The following is a 21342-nucleotide window of genomic DNA, read 5'->3' as shown; positions in this document are numbered from 1 at the left end:
ACTCCTTGACTTATTAGTGTTGTCTAAATGGAATAATTGCTGGTTTGATAAGAGACAAATATTAACTTACACATGTAATAAATGTCCATTGCAGTTTGTACCCATAAGTTCAAGTCTGACCTGATTCACTCCGTGCCTCTGTTGACTTAGTCCCAGTAATGAATGTACACACATGTCCACAGTTCCCAAGCAACCTTGTGTTTCGCAGAATGAAGCTCAACCCCATAAGTTATGCTGTCATGAATGAAGAATGACTAGATGGGGTCATTTGTCACTCTGTGTTCCACAGACAGAAGTATGTTGTGACTGTTGGAAAAACACAACTGGAGACCTGTGTGACTTGGACCACGCTCCTCTTGAGTTGCTGAGCAATGTTGTTTGTCATAAGCAGACCTACCCTGCCTCACACGGGCAGTTCTGTACCCTGGTAACCAGAACAATAAAGTGGCAGTTGTTTTTCACGGCTCATTAGTGTGGTGTTTTCTGAGCTCTCTGAGTTCTCTGTGTCCTCATCACTCTCTCGTAGATAAACTTTACCTTCTGTCTCTGAAGTTTGACACATAAGCAGCAGCAGGCTCCTTGGCAAGTTGCCTGGGATGCACAAGGACACTGATGGGTTCTTTTGATTGATCAAAGTAAAACAAATCATAATTTGTGTTCTCTGTAGCAAAGGACGCTGAAAGCACATTTTTAGGGCATACCCATCCTATGTGTAAACACAGGAAATTCATAGCAGTAAATGTCCATAAATACGGCCCACGTGTGGGGGAAGTGGACCATATGCTGTCCAGTCAGGACACTGTTAAGCGAAAGGAGCACTGTTATGCTGTAGACCGTGTAAAGAGGTATAAACTTGTTCTGGGCAAACCACCTACATCAGAATTACCTGAAATAACGAAATGTGAAGCCCTAAATCTTCTCTTCACTCTCTTGACTCACATTCCCTGGGGTTATGGCTCAGAAATATTAATAAGTGCTTCAGGAGAGTGATTCTAGAGGTGCGAATTCGGGAGCTTCTGCAACAGTGTTCTGAAGATACCATGAAGGTTTCAATTAAAGGACCATTTGTTCCGTGGTATCTTTTGGGAAAGTGGCAGCCACAATGTCACTGCCCCCAAATATATTAGGTGCAATTATGTGCTTCCTAGATACAAAGATGGAGTCTTCATTTTACTTCGCATGTGTCACTCATACTAAGGATTCAGTAGTGAAGAGTGTTGTTTTCAAATTAATATCAAAGCCGCAGCCACTCTTTTATGTATTTATCAATAGAAACCAGTAGCAATTGATTATAAAGGGGGTTAATGTCAGGAAATCCTGATCTGTTCAGTTAGTTCTGAAGTGAGCTTTTGTTTCCTCTATCAAATTATCCAGTTGGACTATATGGGTTCTTAGGCCCTTACCAAGTATTATGTTTTATGGTACTTAAAAAAAAATCCCTAAGTGATTAGTAATCGGCTACTTAGGCCAGGCATGGTGGCACACATCTGTAATTCCAACACTGGGTGGGTAAAGGCAAGAGGATCAAGAGTTCAAGGTCATCCTCAGCTACATAGTGAATTCAAGGTCAGCCTAAGCTATATGGGATCCTGTCTCAAAACACCAAATAAAGGTAAACTACTTTCATGTTACCCGTTTTGCTTTAAGAATGCAAAACTCTTCGAAGTGAGTTTTGGCTTCCGAATTTTTCCATCTGTGTTTTAGCAATAGTCAGCCACTGTAGTAGGAGTCGTTCATGACTTGGGAACTGTATTCTCGTAGCAGCTGCTCCTGTCTTGGCTTTGAATTCATAAAGTAAGTATAGTTTAGACTGTCAGAGTCTTCCACTTGGGATCGTGCCCTTCCATGAAGTTTCTGCAGACATTTATGCTTCAATGTGTTGTGTTTTTATTTCCTTGTCCTTCAGTTCCAAATCCTTCCCAAATGACTTCATAATGCATGCTTGAAAGTGATTATCCGCTGATAATGTTTTCAGGTGTTCACTTCATAACAACACATAGATTAACACTTTGATCACATGAATAAATCATGAAGCATTGTGTAGAAGGGATTGCCCTCTGGGAACAGTTCCTGTAGACTAGCCTCCATCACTCAAACTCTGCTTTGATCTTGTTCTTGTTCTGTGTCTCTGTTGTGAGCTACGGATGACACTGGCCACCTCACCAGTTAAAATGTGCCTACTGCAACTGAAAAGCATTTTTGAATTTTAATTTTTAATATGTAGCCACCTGTGGCTAGTCATATCAAATATCCATCAACAGTCATTCCCGCTGTTGGATTTTCAGAAACAACATTAAACGCCTGTTTTCCACCAGTCACTGGCCTAGGTGCTTGATGGCAACTGTCATTTCCAAATGTTGGCCTGTCCTTGGCCTCCCTGAGCACTGATAACAACATCACCAGTGTAACAGTCTCTTTTTGGATGAGAAAATAACAAAATGATACTTTTTTTCCTGCCGGCACCCTAGCTGCAGCAAGAACAGGTCTCATCTTTGCTACCCACAGGTCAGGCACCTCTGTAACCCAGCTCCTCCCAGGGACACGTTGTTCCCTGAGAGGAAGTATTACCATAGCGCACAGGCTCTGGACCTGGTTCTGTGTCCAGATCTCTGAGGCCTGGCCTCCACTCCAGACTCACTGGAGAGCTCCCTTAGGTGACTCTCAGGTGTTTCAGACCCTCGGAGAGTGGCTACAGTGTTGGTAGCAAACCCACCTCTCTGGCACAGCAACATTACTGATGCCCTGCTTAACAGGCGATTGGAAAGCTAAAACGGAGAAAAGGTGTTGTCGGCTTCGGTTTGGGACTACATGGCTCGCTGCTTCCTTCTGTGCATAAAACTCTAAGGTTTTATTCACATTACTCACTATTCCCTGGCATCTTGTCCAAGCAAAATCTGTTGGTCCTCAATCAAAATAAAATTGTTAGTAATTTCAACAACTGTACTAGATGCTGAAGCTTTTAACATTTTTTAAAGATTGCTTTTTAATTTATGTATATGTGTCTCTGAATGTGCCACATGTGTGCAGGTTCCCAAGGAAACCAGAAGAGGGCATCAGATCCCTTTCGTTGCAGTTCCAGGTGGCTATCAGCCTCCTAATGTGGTTGCTGGGAACCAAACTTCAGTCCTTTGGAAGAGCACCAAGTGCAATTAAGAGCTGAACCCTTTCTCCAGCTCCTCAGCGGTTCTTTTAACAGCTAAATAAACTAGTGTCGTGTTTTCTAAAGTTTTCTAATTATTGTTACCTTAGCACAAAAATTGGAATGGAGCTTTCTATATGAAAACTGCTCTTCCTAAAACTGGTAATAAAATAATTTGTATAGGTAAATGAATGTCCTGTTTTTCAGTTGTGAGAGTGAAACCTGTGTTTCAGACATTGTGATTAAAAAAAAAAAAACTAGGATGAGACCTAGGATGGGCATTTCATCCATAAAATAGACTTTGGTCTATTCTTAGAGATGCCGAGGCTTTCTTGCCAAGATCCTCAAGGAAAGTGTATGTCAAGAACTTTGGGAGCTCACTGTAGCTATTTATGGACCTGGATGTGAGATAATATTGCCAGTCTCCTCTTTTCAACATACTCAAGAATGATTTCAAATAGAAAATGTTTTTACATTTTAGTTTTTCTCCCCTCTGAGTGTTAATTGGAAATTTTCACACTCTGCAGTTAGAGAGCTCTATCCCAAAGAGATAAGTGAAATTGGTGAGTTGGTATGATAATTGTAAAATTTTACTCAAGAGCATCAGAATAGTTTTTCGTATGTTTGTTTTGAGACAGGTTCTTACCATGCAGCTCAGGCTAATACTCAGGCTGGCCTCAGGTTTGTGGTAATCCTTCTGCCGGCCTGGGATGACAGGAAGACGTCAGTGGAAGAAGTAGAAGCTTTTGTGGCTCTAAACATGGTAAAGACAGGTGGAGAGACGAACTTGAGTTGACAGACCACAAGCAAAGCCTTTTGACTTTTGTGTCTCCAACACCTAGTGACCCACTCAAATGTTTACTGACAACGTCTTACTTGGCTGAGATATCTCCCATGTTTCTAACCAGAAAAAAAGATTTAGTAAGTAGTTAGCAGGCATAGCGATGTGACAGAGGCCGGAAGATGGTGAGTTCAAAGCCACCACTTCTGGGTATTGGGTGGTTTCTTAATGAATTTGTTCCCTGGGTGTACTTTGATATATGTGAATTGTCATATATTTTAAAAAGTGTCACTGGGTGGTGGTGGTGCATGCCTTTAATCCTAGCACTCAGGAGACAGAGGCAGGAGGACTGTAAGTTTGAGGCCAGTCTGGTCTAGAGAGTGAGTTCTAAGGTAGCCAGGGCTACACAGAGAAACCCTGTCTTGAAAACAAAAGACGAAAGAAGGAAGGAAGGAAAGAAAGAAAGAAAAAGGAAAGAAAGAGGGCCTGCCCCAGGCGTCGAGGATAAAGCACAACCCTGTCCAGCGCCATTATGATGAGCAGGAGGAGACCCACATGCCTGCCCCAGGTGTCCTGCCCTGGGTGCCGAGGAGAAAACATGAGCCCACTTGGTGCCTTGCATTGCCGAGTGGTCGGACACTATTGTGAGCAAATACATGGTGGGGTATGGGGGAGAGAGAAGAGGGGGGGGGGGAGGGGGAGAGAGAGAGAGAGAGAGAGAGAGAGAGAGAGAGAGAGAGAGAGAGAGAGAGAGAGAGAGAGATGGTTTCTGTCCTCTGGAGAGAGTCATATCTGAAGAGGTGAAGATGGTAAAGAGTGGGCTGAGACTGGTATCGTGCTTGCCACCTAGGGCCATGGTGATGCCCAGGCCTGGGCTGCTGTCTGGGTCCGTGGCCCTGATGCAGCCACAGTCAGTGTTGATGGCTATGGCTCCTGTTACCACTGAAGACTGAGAGAATAGGGCTGCACAGAGTTGGTCCTGCCCTCTCATTGGCAGCAGCACTAGGGAGAGCGGACCCTACACGACGCCTGGGCAGCACCAAGGAGCTGACCCTGTCCAGGGGGCATCGGCGAGATGGCCCTGAGGGCTTGAGAGCAGGAGAGCTGGTCCTGCCGGTCCTGCCCCCCCTCATCTGCCATGGGGTGGCATGGATGAGGGAAAGGTGCCCTTTCCCCCACCCCTCACCACCTGCAGCAAGTGGGGCGCTGACCCAACCCCTCACCAGCTGCAGCACTCAGGAGAGCAAGTCCTGCCACCTCCCCTGGGCAGCACAGTAGAGCTGGCCCTGGTGGGGTAGGTGTGGGTGAGATGACCCTGGGGCGTGAGAGCAGGAGCACCTGCCCCGCCCCTTGCTCCTTGCGGCCTAGGGTGAACTAGCCAGGCCAATGCTGGAGAGCTCACCCTGGTGGTGAGGATGGGGGGCAGTTGGTGGACTGACCAACCCAGCTACCACCCAGACGCAGAACCAGGGTTATGACTTAGCCCACCCTAACATCCACCTCATCTATGATCTGCTGGAGCACGTGAAGGGGCTGGACCTGCAGATCCAAAGCGGCAGGATCTCCATGACACAGGATAAGAACAGGATATCCAAGAGGAGCCCCAGCGAGGGCTCAGCATCGATAGTGTAGCAGAAAGCAGAGGCCTCAAGCCAGACTTTGCAATCAACACTTCCAGGTAAAGCTATGTGGATAAAAGGGTAAACTGTGTGTCTCACCATGTCATACTACAGCTTCCACAACGAGATTTTTCTTTTTCTTTTTTTTTCATTTCTCTTCAATTTTATTTTATTTTACTGGGGTGGGGGGGGTTGCAAGGGCAGGGGGCAGATGCGAAGGGACAGGGAAATGAATGGGATCGAGATGCATGATGTGAAAGACACGAAGAATAAATTAAAGGTTTTTTAAAAAAGAAAGAAGTGTCACTATGGCTGTCTGGATACTTGGAGTTGTCTCTTAAACATTCAACGTAAATAGCCAATGAGGACTCCAATGCAAAAGATGTGTTTCTATAAATATTTTTGATGGTGTACATGAGTTTTATGATAGAACAGAATGTACTGTTTCTTCCTTCGGAACTTGTCTGTGGGATCGTAGAAGTCAAGAAGAAACCAAGAACTTGCTAGGCAGTGGTGGTGCATGCCTTTAATCCTAGCACTCAGGAGGCAGAAGCAGGAGGATCTGTGTGAGTTAGAGGCCGGCCTGGTCTACAGAGTGAGTTCCAGAATAGCCAAGACTACACAGAGAAACCCTGTCTTGAAAAACAACAGCAAAAACAAAAACAAACAAACAAACAAAAGAAACCAAGAGCTTACTTAAATCCAGCCTGTCAAGAATGTATCTGATTGGGGCTGGAGAGATGGCTCAGAAGTTCAGAGGTCCTGGGTTCAATTCCCAGCAACCACATGGTAGCTCACAACCATCTGTAATGAGATCTGGTGCCCTCTTCTGGCCTGCAGGCAGAACACTGTATAAGTCTTTTAAAAACCCATATCTATATATTTTATAAGATTGAATCTAAAATAAGTATGTGCCTGATCTGTGGGGTAAATCCAAGTAATATGGCCTATTTTAAAATTGCTTTCCTTACTGACTATATAGCTTTGCTTTATTTTAGATCATATGCTAATGTTAACTGCAGTCATTTCACAGAGCTAACCAGCTCCAGATGGAGTTAATCAAAGCTCCTGAATTGGTTGGGGCAATGGCATAAAACTCTTAAAACAGCCACATCTCCCTTCAGTATTGACACTTGGAATCATGATTTAGTGTATCTGCCTCCATCTGTGTGCTTCCAATTGATTAAAAATGGAAAAGTGGTTGAATTGGCCGCTTGCCAAAGTCTAGCTATACTTGAGAAGCATTCTATTTTCAGTTTTGAAGGCGCCGACATACTGATTTCCATAGTGGTTGTACCAGTTAATAGTTTGTATTCCCATCAACAGTGAAGAAAGGTTCTCATTTCCCCGCATCCTCACCAGCCTTTGCTATTCGCTTTCCTAATGGTAGCCATTCTTATTGAAGTGAGATGGTGTATCAAAGAAGCTTTCATTTGCATTTCTCTGTGCTAAAGATACTGGACACTTTTTCCAAATATTTTAGTGGCCATTTTGATCTATTTTGAGAACTGTTCAGTTAATCATTAGCCCATTAATTGATTGGATGATTAGGGTTTGGGTGTTTGATTTTTTTTTTAGTTATCTCTCAAAAAGATAAACATCACATGTTCCTTTTCATATGCAGAATCTGTAAGTGTTACAGCTCTGAGGGGAAAGGTATCCTGGCAGTGTGGAGGCAAGGAGCACCATAAAATCACACCGTACAACAAACTTCACACAAGAGATTTATTGGGAGGGAAAACCCCGGAAGAGTGGCCGCCTCTGCTTAGGTGAGAGGCAGCAGAGAACTGACCAGAAGACAGGGTTTGTATAGCATTTCTTGGGATGGGGGAGCTTTCCAGGGTGGGGATTGGTGGATTTCAAGTCCAGAGCTTGAGGCGAGCTCAGGGATTGGTGGAATTTCAAGTTCTGAGCTTGGACTTTTTACTCTGTAGGGTAAGGGCTGGGCCCAGCCATTAGGGCAGTTAGAGTGTTCAGGAAGTGGAACCTGGCAGTTGGAGGTACTCAGGGGAGAGGCCTGGCCACTTGTGTGCCTTGAGGGGCTCACAGAATCTGTATGTAAATTTACATATGTATTTGTGTGTGTGTTCATATGAAGACCAGAGATTGACATTGTGTGTCTTCATCAATTGTTCTCCACCTTATTTTTTGAGACAGGGTCTCTCATTGAACATGGAGCTCATGGTGGGTGGGGGGGAGATATAAAATGGAGAGGAGAAATAAGAGAGGGAAATGGAATGCATGTGACATGAAAGCAGAAGTTGGAAAGAAGGGGACTAATAAGAACGAGAGGGAAGATAAGAGAGCAGGGGAAGGGAGACAAAGAAGGAGAACATATAATTACACAGATGTATAGAACTGCCAAAATGACGAGCTGGGGAGATAGCACAGTAGAGTTTGATCCCCAGAATCCATGTTAAACAACAACACAAAACAGATGTGGTGCACACATGTAATCCCAGCACTGGAGAGGTGAAGACAGCCAGTCTAGCCTACTGGTGTGATCCAGAGCAGTGAGAGACCCTGCCTCGAAAAACAACGTGGATGGCGCCTGAGGAACAACACCAAGTTAACCACAGGCATCCACATGCATGTACACAAATGTGCATGTGCACCTACATACAAATGAACATTCACACACATACACACAAAATAAGAAATGCTATAATGAAATCAATTTTATGCTAATTTTTAAAATTGAAGAAAAAATAGCAAGATGATAAAAGGTAGTTGGAACCTGAGAGTCTTTCATCTTGATGCTAAAAATGTGGAAGCAAGATCACCAATGCTGCTGACTGTGGAGGTCCCAGGGCGATTTCTACTTTGTGGGGAGTAAGCCCTTTTTCCTGGTCAATGTGGTAGCTTAGAAAAGCTGAGGGACAATGCAGGCTACCTCAAAAATCCATAGTGCTGTATTGACAAAGGAGACCTCAGAAGCTATTGCCTCAAACCCCCCTCGTTTTCTGAGACCAAACACTGAGGCTAGAGAAGTGATGTGGTCAAGGTCACAAAGCAAGTGAGTGGTAAGATCTGTAATTCAGTCCTGACCTCCCCTCAGGTGGGTCTGCTCCTATGTTGTAAGTAAAGATGTGGGTCATTTGGCAACTTCAAGACTTGGATCCATTTAGCAGAAAGCAAGGCGAGAGCCTTCCAAGTGCTGAAGCCACATCTGGGCAGGCAGTGGCTACAATGCATATATTTTGCACATTCAGTTTGAGCTCCTAGATAGGAACACAGCAACACACAATGAACACGGCAACAAAGGTGTGACTCTGCGTCCCTTTATTTATAAACAAGTTAGGAATACTGTGATCATTTGGGAGCAGGGGAAGAGGGTTTAGGAGTTTCGGTGGTGAGGGTGGGGTGATTCCAGTAGTTTGCACTATTCAGCACCAGAGCAAATGCTTGGGCATAAGGTCATTCTTGAATCCAGACGAGTCATCGTCTTACATGTATGTACAGCAGAATTTTAAGTAGATATGCTGTTCTTATGGCTTTGTCCCCAGACACACTGCAGTGATACGACAGAAAACCAGAGAAGAGGAGAAGTAAAAAAAAAAAAGTCTGATGAGCTCACTCATCACTTTCTTTCTTTCTCTCGTACTTTCTTTTGTTCTTCCTCCCTTTCTGAGCAGATGGTCAGGACAGGCCTGGTGCTGAGCAGATGCCTGAAAACAAGCTCATCTATGGGGTAGGACTGGGTATTAACTGAGTCCTGAAGATGGAAGGAAAATGGGCTATGTTCTTCCTGGAGCCGCAACCCACCAGGGCTGCTGCAGTGTCTTGTAGCCTAGGTCATAGAGTGGCTGAGTCTCCTGGGTCCACAGCAGGTCAGAAGCCATGCTACGTCTGTCATAGGGCTGGTTTACCTTTGCCTCTGGGATATCCTGACAGTGAAGTTTCTTGACCAAAATGGGCCATTCAGTGTGACTATCACATTACAACTCCACCCCTGTTGTTTACATGAAGAGAGTCAGTACTCGGTTTCAGGGGAGATATGGGAATTGTTAATATGCCCGAGAAGCTGGAGAGGCCAGAACCCCACCTGCTGCATGGGACCCACTAACCATGGAAGTATATAATAGGAAGCCTTCCTCCTTCACTTGGTAGGGGCCTAGGGGAAAGCAGAAAATACAAATTCTCCCATACTCACCAACTTAGTCTCATTTTTCCCCATCTTCCCATTCCCTAAGTTTTCTTTTCCTTTCTGGAGAAAAAGAACCTTTTTCCTTTTCATTTCTGCTTACTTCTCCAAGCTTGTAGCGTATTTGTGCTCTCATTACATCCCTAACTCACTTTTGGTCATGCAAATTGACCGAATGACTCAATTCCAGCTCCTGCTGGGTGTGGGAGAGGTAAGGTAGGGTAAGGGCTGGGAAATACTGGGAGGCGGCCAAGAAGGGCTAACGGTTAAACAGCAGAAGGCCCCACTTCTTTGTGGAAGGCGTGCGGCTTTAGGAAGGTGAGGAGGTCCTGTTGGAAATGAGAAGGAGGTTTAAACCCACTTCTGAGTCCTTTGGGCCTGTACCCGGAATGATTCTGCTGTGGGCCATCTCCCATCATCCCCGGCTACAGCGGTACTCTCTGATGAGTCATGTGTATGGTACCTTTTAGGATGGTGTGTAGGGCCTGCAAAATTATAGTTGCCTGATGCATCCACCCTGCTCTGTCTACCTCCGAGCAAAACTTAGGTAAAAGTGCATCTCTCTGCCCTGGGTCATAGAGTCAGAGCTTTTTAAAAACACCTCATCAAAGACAGTTCCCGCACATACAACCTGAAGTGCCTGAAGAGGGCAGATCTTCTTTTATCTTTCTTTTCTTTCTCTAGGATCCTCTCTTCTCCTCTCCTCTTGTCCTCACTATTTCCATCTGCTCGGTCATCTCCTTTCACTACCACAAGTGTCAGTTGGCGGAAATGGAAGGCATACGTGCACGGTTTGTCCTGGGTGCATGGTGGAAGGCTGGGGTCAAACACACAATGGAAGAAGAGTGGAAGCCCTTGCCTCTGGAGAGAGCGACGCTCGGAGAGGGCCTTGACTATGAAAAGAGCTTTCTTCCTCACAGGCCATATTCCCACCAAGCCCATCCATCTTTCATGAGCACGTTACAGAGTTCTGGAAGAAGTGCCAGGAACAAGGAAGCTCCAAGCTGGTCTAGCCTCAGTTTCGTTTTGCAACAGTCACCACTGATCTTCAGGTGAGCGTGGAGGTAGTTCGACCTCAACACAAAGGGGAAAGGCGGGGTTCTTTCTCCACTGATTGCTGCCCAGGAGGCTTGTCCCCAAAGCCTCTGAACAAAGGGATGCTTCTGCCACCGGAGGTGACAGGCTTTGCCCACAAGTTACAGGTTCCGGCCTTCATTCTGTCAAGCCTCAGTGCTGTGTGACTTTGCCAGGAGAATCAGGGACTTCTATTTGTACTTGAGAGATTGGCTCTGAACCTTAGCTGGACCTGCTCATTCCCTGCACATGATTAGGGAACAGCCCCAAACAGTTCTACAGTAATCTGAGAGGCTCCATCCCATTCAGAGAAGCTAGGGCCAGAAATCACTTCAGTATCTCTCAGACCATGCAAAAGATTGAGCCTTCAATTCTTTACAAGACTCTTCAGAGCTTTCCTTTACCCAAAATGTCACGGGTGAAGAGCAACAGGAATTTTCTGGGACAAAACATCTCTACAGGAATCTAACATTTGATTGAGCTTTTGACAAAGTGCCCAAGTCATGAGGGAACCAGATGGTTCTTTCGATCAAGCATCTCAGCAGGGTATTGGGGGGAGAGCAGGAGAGGAGTATATAGTCAAACACCACCACCATATAGTCATATTGCATATGGTATACACCCTGGGGTGGCATATTTGAAGGGTACATAGAACAGATACGTGCAGGTAGCACCCCTATCGGTATACTAAGTGTTTGTTACGTCAAACTGTTACTTGAGGACTAGGAACTGTGAAGTGGCCAGAAATGGAAAGAGCCATTCTTTAAGAAGCTCCAAGAGATGTTTTTATCTTCCATACATGGAGCCAAAGCAAAGCAGCTCCTGGTTGGTTTAGTTATTTCTTTTTAGACAAGACAGGTTTCCTTGTTGTGATTCCCATCAATTCAGGTCATTTCTGGAAAACAGTGTCATCATGCCAGTGATGAAAAGTACAGCCAGAAGCATGTCAGGCCTTAGGTGGAGTTCACCTTGACACAACTGTCCTTTGAATGAGGAGTTAAGGTTCACACTTTTCGATCTGGCCAAAGCAAAGCTGGGTCTGAGTCATTGTCCTGGAACAGGAAAGAGTTGACAATTGCATCCTCGGGCCTTAGTGGCTGAACTGAGAAGGCTGGAATGTCTTTCACTTGCCTGGTGTGGAAGCACTTAGCCACCTCAGGTGGAAGGGAATTCATTCTGGGAGAGCTTGGGAGATAGGAGACAGCGTGCAAGGCTCTTAGAGGGCTGGAGAGAGCAGGCAGAGGCAGCAGCCACTTCTGCGGGTGGCTTGTTTGATACGGATGGATGTGTGGACCAAAGCAGAAGTCACCCCTCTTCATGGAGTGCTCTGCACCTTTTCATAGCAGGGCTACAGTGGGGCGATTCTATGACGCTAAGAAGATTTGTATGGGTTTTCAGGTTGGGAACCTCCATGCTGAGCCCCAGACAGGCTGTACGGAGAAGGAAGAGGAGCTGACCCCAGTACCTTCCCGTGGCAGAACACCCATCTCCCCGCTGAGCTGCGGCTCTCAACCCCACCCAGGCATCCTGGGACCCCTTCCCATCCTGTGTGGTGTGGCTCTTGTTGGCCAGGCACCTTTACTTCTCATCCTCATCCCCCTCACTCATGCTGCTGATGGAGGCTGAGGCTGCTTTGGGTGAGGAGGGGGGAGAGCTCTTGTTTGGGAGCCATGAGAAGGTGGGAGACGGGGAGCGGGAAGGGGACCGGCTCCGGGTTGGGCTGCTCACGGGACTCTGCTTCGGAGATAAGGCCTGTAGCATCCGGCTACTCCTCTCCTGGAACATCTGCTTCTAGAGAAAAGATTGAGAGAAAGTAGCTGTTAACACAACAATTTTGAGTGCAGATGAAGAGAAAGGAAGAGTGGGATGGAGAGCTGCTTCGTCAAAACACCTGCACCCACAGACTTGTATGACATTCCATTTGTCAGAGGCTATAAAGAGGGAAAATGAGTGAACTCTGGGGCCAGTGAGAAGTTTATACCTAAGGTTACAGTCCTTGCTGATGGATGGGACTTTCCTCTTCTTTCATCTGTACAGTTTAACTGCCAGACAAAGTAGCAATGTCCTAAGTAGTGGTAGGGTCTTGTAAAATAAAACAAAAACCTTTGTCCTCGTGGATATTAGGAAAAATCACACACTGAGCAAAGTATGTGGTATAGCAGATGGAAATGTGATCCATGAGAAAAATAAGACGAGAGAGGATACCAAGCCAGGCCTTGTGACCCCCACCTGCATGCCAGCTCTTGGGAGGCTGAGGCAGGAAGAGTTTGAGACAAGCCTAGGGCCACAAGAGACCACCTCAAAAAGCAAAGTTATCACATTGGGGGCACTGGGCTGCCACTGCTAATGGGCTTCCCGTGGTAGGCCTCACTGAGGAAATTTGATCTGGGCAGGGACCTGCAGATGAGGGAGGACCCACTCCACCAGCGGAAATCAGTGGGAAGCCGGTTCCAGACCGACAGCCTCAAGAAGACAGCAAGCCATGAGCCAGGAGGAACAAGCAGACCACAGGCCTAGAGTGGGGTCTGTCTGTTACCTGGAGGGCACCATGAGGAAGAGTTAGGAGGAGATCACTGGAGCAGTAGCAGGGGGTTGTCATGGAGGCTCTCGGCAGCCATTGTGGGACGTCTGTATTTGCCTCTGTGGAGAACCACTCAGGCATGTTTAAAGGGACAGGGGAAGGAGCACAGCTGTCTCAGCAATGGAGAGATCTAGTGAGGAGGGGAGAGTGGATGGCTTAGGGGAGATCAGGCCAGGGAAATGGTGTGGGGGATTGATTCACACAGGACCTTCTCGGAGGGAAAAAGAAACGTCGTCTGCAGAGTTGTAAGCAAGAGTAGCACACTTTGCTTTTGTCTTTTCCAGTGACCTTTCTAGCTGGTGTGCTGGGAAGACACTGCTGGGAAGAGTGTGGGAACAGGGAGATGCATGAGGAACCTGTCACAGTCAGAGTCTAAGATTATGATGGCACCTGGCTCAGAGGGATGGCTCTGACGATGACAAGGAAGAAATGGCCAGCGTCTCTCCCCCACGTTTAAGTTAAGGTCTAGTAAACCCTCCTGTTTTGTGTGTACTTGTACACGTTTTGACGAGCGGTCATAGTTGTGTGACCAGGCACGCCACTCTAGGCCCAGAGACTTCATGAGTCCGAAATGCTCTCCTGGCCTCTTGTCATCCATCACCTCTTCTCCAAGACTCTCAACACAGACCTGTGTTCTGTCCCTTAACTTTTGACATTTACCAGAATGGCGTTTCAATGGAGCCCTTCAGTATGTAGCCTGGCTGTAGAAGCCACAGGACTGGCTGACAGATGGGAAAACATATCAAGTGACTGTAGTTTCTAGCTGGTGTAACTGTAAAGGGGTGATGCCATTTGCTGGGTTGAGCAAGACTGTGGGATAAAAGTGGGGTTCGGTGGTAAAATTAATTTTTTCCTTTTTTTTTTGTGTGTGTGTGGGGGGGATGGAGTTGTTTTGCTTTGTTTTTTGAGGCAGGGTCTCATGTAGCCCAGGCTGGCCTCAGACTCACTAAATAACTGAAGCTGGCCTTGGACTTCCGATCTTATTGCTTTGGCCTCCCATGTGCTGAAATTACAGGTGTGTGCTTTTCCAGTCTTTGAGACTTCAGGTGACTGTTGCATGGTGCTGTTTTCTGGAATACTGAGGGAGACCTTGTCTCATAAAAAGAAAAAAGAAAGTGGAATAGAGAAGAAGAGGAAAGGGGGTAGAGAGGGTAGGAGAAAAGAAGATTTAAAAAAGGCACAGGGTATATATAAGATGAACTAAAAACGGCCAACCTCACTAGTAACCAAATGATCAGAATGAGACAGTGTGTATTGGCACCATGCTCTAATAACTGAGCTAACCAGCCAGGGAAGAACCTCTTTTACTACACCAGATTGCCCAAGGTTCCTTAATTGGTAATGGTGAGTGTGGATGAGAGCAGGGAAGGAGCCACATTGCGGCTACCCTGGGAGGGCCATAACACGGCAAGAGCAGCAGCTTCTTTCTCTACGAGGGATTAGAGATGTTAGCAAACATTTATGAGTATCCATGTTGCAGTATTGTAACAGATGAAAGTGTAAACTTCTGAAATAAGTTAGAGAAATATAACTTCAAGAAGATATACTAAGCAGCTGACAAAAAACAAGTTCTTTTTTTTTTTAAAAAAAAGCAATTTATTCACTTTATTTCATGTGTGTTTCTTTGCATGTATGTGTGTGTGTGTGTGCCACATGACTGCCTGGTGCCGTCAGAGGTCAGAAGAGGGCCTCAGATGCCCTGGAACTGGAGTTGCAGATGGGCATGGTTGTGAGCTGCCATGTGGGTGCTAGGAATCAAAGCTGGGTCCTCTGCAAAGCAAAAAGAGCTCTTCACTTTTGAAATACCTTTCCAGTCAAAAAAGTCCGTTTCTTAAAGAATACTGAGTGACATGAAAAATGCTCTTGGAAATTCAAAATGATTTTAGGATCATATGTTCGGCATGATTTCAGTACTGTAGAAGAATTGTATATAGTGTTGATGGAGAAGATCTGGGCAATAGGCGTGCAAGTGAGCTTTTTGTCTCTAGTCTCTCTGTGTGTGAGGAGGGCTGCTGGGAATTGAACCCAGAGCCTCAGACATTCGAGGCAAGTGCTCTGCCACTAATCTATAGCCCCAGGTCCCCTTATCTTTTTAGACAGGGTCTTTGTATGTAGCCCTGTCCTGGAACTCACTTTGTAGATCAAGCTGGCCTCGAACTCACAGAGATCCGTCTGTCTCTGCCTCCAGAGTGCTGGGATTAAAGGCGTGCGCCAACACACCTGGCTTTTTATTTTTACTTTTTGAGACAGGGTCTCTCTATTTGCCCAGGCCGCCCTTGAATTTTGATCCCCCTGCCCTGCTCTCTCATCTAGCTGGGGTTATAATACTGTGTCTCCAGGCCTGTCTAGTCATTACCTCCTAGTAATTCCATAATGAATACACTCAGTCGTTCATGTGTGCTAGTTTCACATCTGTGGCTTCAGCTGTGTGCAGATCAGAACTGGCATTTACAATGAACATGTACAGACTTTTTCTAGCAATCGTTCTCTGAACAATATAGCATATTGCCTAATGCATTTACATCATATTAGCTATTATAGGTCATCAAGGTCATTTAAAGTATACAGGGGGATGTGTGTAGATTTTGTGCCAACACTATGCAGGTTATATAAGGGGCTGGAGCATCCACAGCTTTTGATATCTGAAGGAAGCCCTGGACTGGTCCCCAACAAATACCAAGCAATAGCTGTTGCATGTTGCTTTTGCCTTCATGAAACGTATTATGACAGGAAGAAAGAAACTCAGATAGCCTGGCTAGGGAGATCGGGCCACATTTCAATAGTGACATCGCTAGGGAAACAGTAAGACCTGAAGTACATCGTTAATTCCTCCAGGCACATTTTCCTTGCTAAGCCCTACTCTATCACTTTTTAGAGCCTAAAGTTTCCTCTGGAAAGTATAATAGAGAAAGCTTGCTGATCACTGAGATTCTTCCCAGATTGAAAATTCCACCTGTCTACAAATACAGCAATTATTTACCTTCCATTAAGAGCACTGATAATTCTGCCAAAAGACAGCCAACCCCCGTGAAATCAGACAGGAAAAAAATTGTGCAGTACAACAGCATTACCTGAGATTAAGCCCATTTATGAGACAAAATCAAATGCCAAAAGGATTGGGTAGCCTATTATTAACAGTAACATTAAAAAAAATCCTTGAACTTCTAGCAGGCACTTTAAAATATGTGTTTTTATTACTATAATCTTTCAGCATATTTTTAGTGGCAGCCATTAGCCCTCCTGCTGTTAATGGATTGTCAGCATTTCCATTAGAAGCCCACTTTCTAAGAAATCTACATCTTGTCTACTCTAGTTTGAATCAAGCTCATAACTTGAGAATATTCCGCCCAAAGGGATGAAAGAATTTGAATCTTTAATGATAAACAATGGTGTCACACTTCACCAAATTTGCTACCCATGCAAAAGCAGCCGGGCCTGGACTTGCAGGTTCTCCGGTCTGTTTCTGCTGGACTTTCCAGGGTGGTTCCCCTACACAGGAGCTGAATTGAATCCAATCAGGAGACAGTTCATAATGAGCTTCCTGGGAAGAAAAGCACTTTAGAAATATAACAAATAATGAAGACCGTGGCATGACATTTTCAAAGAGAAAAGGTATTTAAATTCAATCTTTTATTATAGTAAGAGGTTTCCATTTAGAAAGTTTGCCCTAAGAACATAATCCCGTTTATAGTCCTGTCCATGTGAAAGTCATTTTCTCCTTCCCTCCTACAAAGTTTTCCCTTTTAAGAAGAATTTAACATCAAGTGAGGCATCGGATACCTTGATGAAAGCCTTTAAAGCCTGTCGCGTTTCCAACCCGGCACATGAGTTCAAGTGAAGTGAGACAAAAACCTGGTATTATCTGGCCTGGACCTCTGGTAAGGAAGATGAAACCCAAGAAGACAGAAGAGCTGGTGCTTCCGTTCTGACCGAACAAATCGATAACCATCGCCGTCAACAGTGACTGACCCTTCACTGTGGCTGACATGGTCTGGGTACCAGGCACTGCTTTGAGGCCATTGTTACCAACTGATTTAATCCTCCCGACAAACCTAGGAGGCAGCAAAGCTTACTTTTCCCTTACAGATGATGTGACTGAGGTGTAGAGATGCAGAACTTGCCAAGGTGGGCTGAGACTGGGGCCTGGTTGGGTCCTGGGCCAGGTCTGGCTGGGGTTGGGGCTGGGGCTAGTGCTAGGGCTAGTATCAGTCGTGGAGCACTGGACTAGCATGTGTAAAGCACTGAATATACCTTTAGAGAAAGAATTCCCAAAAGGAAACCACTCATGAAACCATAACAGCAAAAGGACTTGCCTAAGGCCACACCGCTAAGAGGTGAGTCCATGCTCGTGACCACCTCTTCCGTAACTAGGCTCTTTCAGGGCTAAAACCTTTAACATTACCCAGTCTCGACTTGTATATTTGCTTAAAGATACATACTTTAGGGCTAGCAAAGAGTCTTTACTGGCAAGGCCAGGAATGTGGCTCACCAGGAAGGCACTTGCCAGTTTCTGTGCTCAGTTCCCAGCATTTTTGGTGGACAGTGTTCCCAATGTAAAATCCAGTTCAGACATGCAAACTTCATTTTTATCTCTTTTATCCAAATCCAAATGATCCTAAAACTTAGCAGTGTGCCTGAAATGAAGATGACTGTATTCTAAACGCAACCGTGCATTTGGGCAAGGATGTGGAAGAAGTCGAACCCTTGTGCACTGTTGGTGGAATGGCACACAGTACAGCCGCCGTGGAGAAGGGTAGGAGAGCGTCTCAAGTGTTCAACACAGAGTCACCGTATGACCCGGCAGTTTTGTTTCTATGTATATGCCCAAGAGAACTGCTACGTGCACATCACCAAAAGGTTCATCGCAGCGTTATTCACAACTGCCAAAAGGGCAACAACCCACGTATCCACCAACAGAGGAATGGATAAAGCAGATGTGGTATGTACACAGGGGGACATTACTCAGCTTTTAAAAGCTTCTACAACACTGATCCATGCTACAACACGGGGGAACCTTGAATATAGTAAGTATAATAAGTCAGACAAATACTGTACAATTGGACTTATATGAGCTACCTAGGTAATCAATCAGATTCAGAGAGAAAGTAGGAGGGTGGTTGCCAGTGGCTTGTGTGTGGGAAGTTTGTGCTTATAAGGTGTAGTGTCTGTTTGATATGGTGGAAACATTCTGGAGATGGATGGTGGTGATGAGTGGACTTAATGCCACCGTTTGCTTGAACATGGTTAAATGGGGCTGGCAGTGTAGCTCAGTGGTAGAGCACTTGTCTAGCATGCATGAGGTCCTGGTTTTGATATTCAGGCCTCAAAATAAAAAGTTAAACTGGGCAGTAGTGGCGCACACCTTTAATCCCATCACTCGGGAGGCAGAGGCCAGTGGATGTCTGTGAGTTCAAGGCCAGCCTGGTCTACAGAGTGAATTCCAGGACAGCAAGGGCTACATAGAGAAACTCTGTCTCAGGAAAAAAAAAAAGTTAAAATGGCAAATTTTATGATGTACATGAATGCATATGCCACAATTTAAAAAACAGCAGCGGACCTTGCATTGTATAAATTTCCCACTCCCAAATCAGCTCCACAGTCTTTTTTAAAAACAAAATAATTGCATGTAACAAATGGCACATGTCTGTCTGGTTGGCATGGGATCTATTAGACTAGTCTGGGGCAAGAAAATAAACTGATCTAAGATGAACTTAAAACTTCCATTGGTCTTTTATCTTTGTGTTAGAGGAAAAATAAAATGTGATTGGTAAAAATAAAATGGACTCATATTCTAAACAACAGGAGAGAAGTTTATTTTCAGAGTCACTGAAGGAATATAGTGGCAGACACCAGCCTGTGACTGAGGTGCTAATATTTAAATAGAATGTTTCTGCTCTATGAATTCAGGTGCTCCAAACACAAATAATGGAGCTGCCTTAAGACGATCAATACCCAAAGCATAAACCTGCATGCTGGGCCAACATCCCTTAAGCCAGCATCCTTCGCTCTCTGCCATTTTGGAGAAAAACAGCATCAGCCCCACCATAAACGATCAAGCTTCAAAGTTAAGGGCATGTGGAGCTCTTCTTTGGAGACAGTGGGTCATTCAGAGACAATACTCACAAGGAGAGGGAATACTGAGTCTTTGTCGAAAAGGTGTGACTGTTTGGATGGGGACAGTCTGCCCAGGCGCCCGTTGTATTCAGAGTTTGTTCCTGCAGACTACTTTCAGAAGAGAGGTCAACTGAGGCGTCTCCTCATCACTGGGGTGAACCCTGCTGCCTTCTCTTTCCCTTGGCTCCCTTCCCTCAAGTGTCACAAGGTGAGCAGCTTCTTCTCACACTCTTCCGCCATGACGTGCTGCCCCAAAGCCCCCCAGCAGTGAGCCCTAATAGTTTCTCTCACATTCCACTCGCTCTCTGTTTCCTTCTCCTTCTCTCTCCCATGAGGAAAGCTTGATTCACTGCGCACATCCTAAGAATCTATTACATACACATGGTGCACATGTTAAAGACAACTACTACCGTGGCTGAAAACTAAGGTTAAAACTTTTGTATAGCCAGGCAGCGGTGGCGCACGCCTTTAATCCCAGCACTCAGGAGGCAGAGGCAGGCGGATCTCTGTGAGTTCGAGGCCAGCCTGGTCTACAGAGCAAGATCCAGGACAGTCAGGACTACACAGAGAGACCTTGTCTTAAAAAACGAGGACAAGCTGGGCAGCCGTGGTGCACAGCTTTAATCCCAGCACTTGGGAAGCAGAGCAGGGTGGATCTCTGTGAGTTCGAGGCCAGCCTGGTCTACAGAGTGAGATCCAGGACAGGCATCAAAACTATACAGAGAAACCCTGTCTCAAACAAACAAACAAACAAAACAATAAAACCAAAAAACTTTTTTATAGTTTGTTATTCATCCTAAAAAGTTCATGTATAATAAATTAAGCCCACCTTCAGTAGTGTGTATGAAATAAACTTGTCTTCTTAAGTAGTCTTAGGTATTTTGTTACAGTAATGTAAAGCTCATTGACACAGAAGGCTTCTCTTTGCCACCTTCTGAGTATGACTCAAGACAACTTAGAAGAATCAATTAATAGTAGTTAAATAAATAAAGTGATGCAAGTAAAAAAAAAGAACAATTTGAGCCCTGATATCCCACCAGTCAGACTGAGTAAGCAGGACCTGGAAAATCTATTACAGCAGTTAATAGGTTGCTAGCTTTAAATTCTTAAAAATGTCATTGTGGCCCACAGCCTCCAAGAGAGCCTCCTAGGGCCCCACTTCTGCTGTTTAGATCTGTATGTAGGGTCCTCCCACAACAGCTAAGGAGCAAATTCAAATATTCCTTTGGCCCACCTCAGCAGCATAAATATGTGAGTCAGGTTGGGAGAGGCAGAGGAAGCAGGCAAAGGGATGTGGCCATGGAGAGCGAGCAAGTCAAAGAAATATAAACACCAAGAAAAACAAGTCAGTCTGGTTTTGTTTTGGTTGTTTTTTGAGACAGGTTCTCACCCTGTAGCCTAGACTGGTCTGGACCCCACATAGCACAGGCTGGCTTGGAATTTATTGTAAAGTTCTGCCTATTAGATTTGAGACACTAAACTGTATCCAGTACCATAAACAAAGGAAGACTATGCGTGTGGAGAGTTTTGGCCTTACCATGTCCCTTGCAGATGTGAGGAAGGTCTGTGAATAGATACTCCTCAGAATCCATTCCTTCATGCACTCACTCAATGAAGCAATGTTTGTTTGGAGTACCCACTGTAAACTACATGCAAAGCTGCATACCAATCCTGCTGTACCAAATTTTGGACCTTAAATCTTTCTATTTTGTGTCTTTCTAAGTCTGGATTATTTGTACCAGTACTGTACTTGCAGGTAATGCAGATCCCCTGTTTTAAGAAATGAGTTCCAGTCACAAATCCACAAATAAAGAATTATTATAATAATAGCATATTCATGAAAAGCAAATTACTTATCTTGGCGTTTAACATCCTTGTAACTATTCCTGT

The 21342-nt window shown here is 45.2% G+C and overlaps 1 protein-coding gene across 1 annotated transcript in view; it reads right to left on the bottom strand.

Annotated features, from left to right (window-relative positions):
* Positions 1-8804: 8804 nt before the first annotated feature.
* Positions 8805-21342, bottom strand: part of Pcyt1b (phosphate cytidylyltransferase 1B, choline) — a 72481-nt gene continuing 59943 nt past the window's right edge. Inside the window, exon 8 of the mRNA XM_059250928.1 lies at positions 8805-12548. Coding sequence (XP_059106911.1) covers positions 12336-12548 — 213 coding nt within the window. The 3' untranslated portion in view covers positions 8805-12335. The remainder of the gene's footprint in view (positions 12549-21342) is intronic.

The sequence above is a fragment of the Peromyscus eremicus genome, chromosome X (genome assembly GCF_949786415.1).
Source record: "Peromyscus eremicus chromosome X, PerEre_H2_v1, whole genome shotgun sequence".
Lineage (NCBI taxonomy): Eukaryota > Metazoa > Chordata > Mammalia > Rodentia > Cricetidae > Peromyscus > Peromyscus eremicus.
The sequence above is the reverse complement of the archived record's forward strand: the minus strand, read 5'-3'. Positions and strand labels throughout refer to the sequence as shown.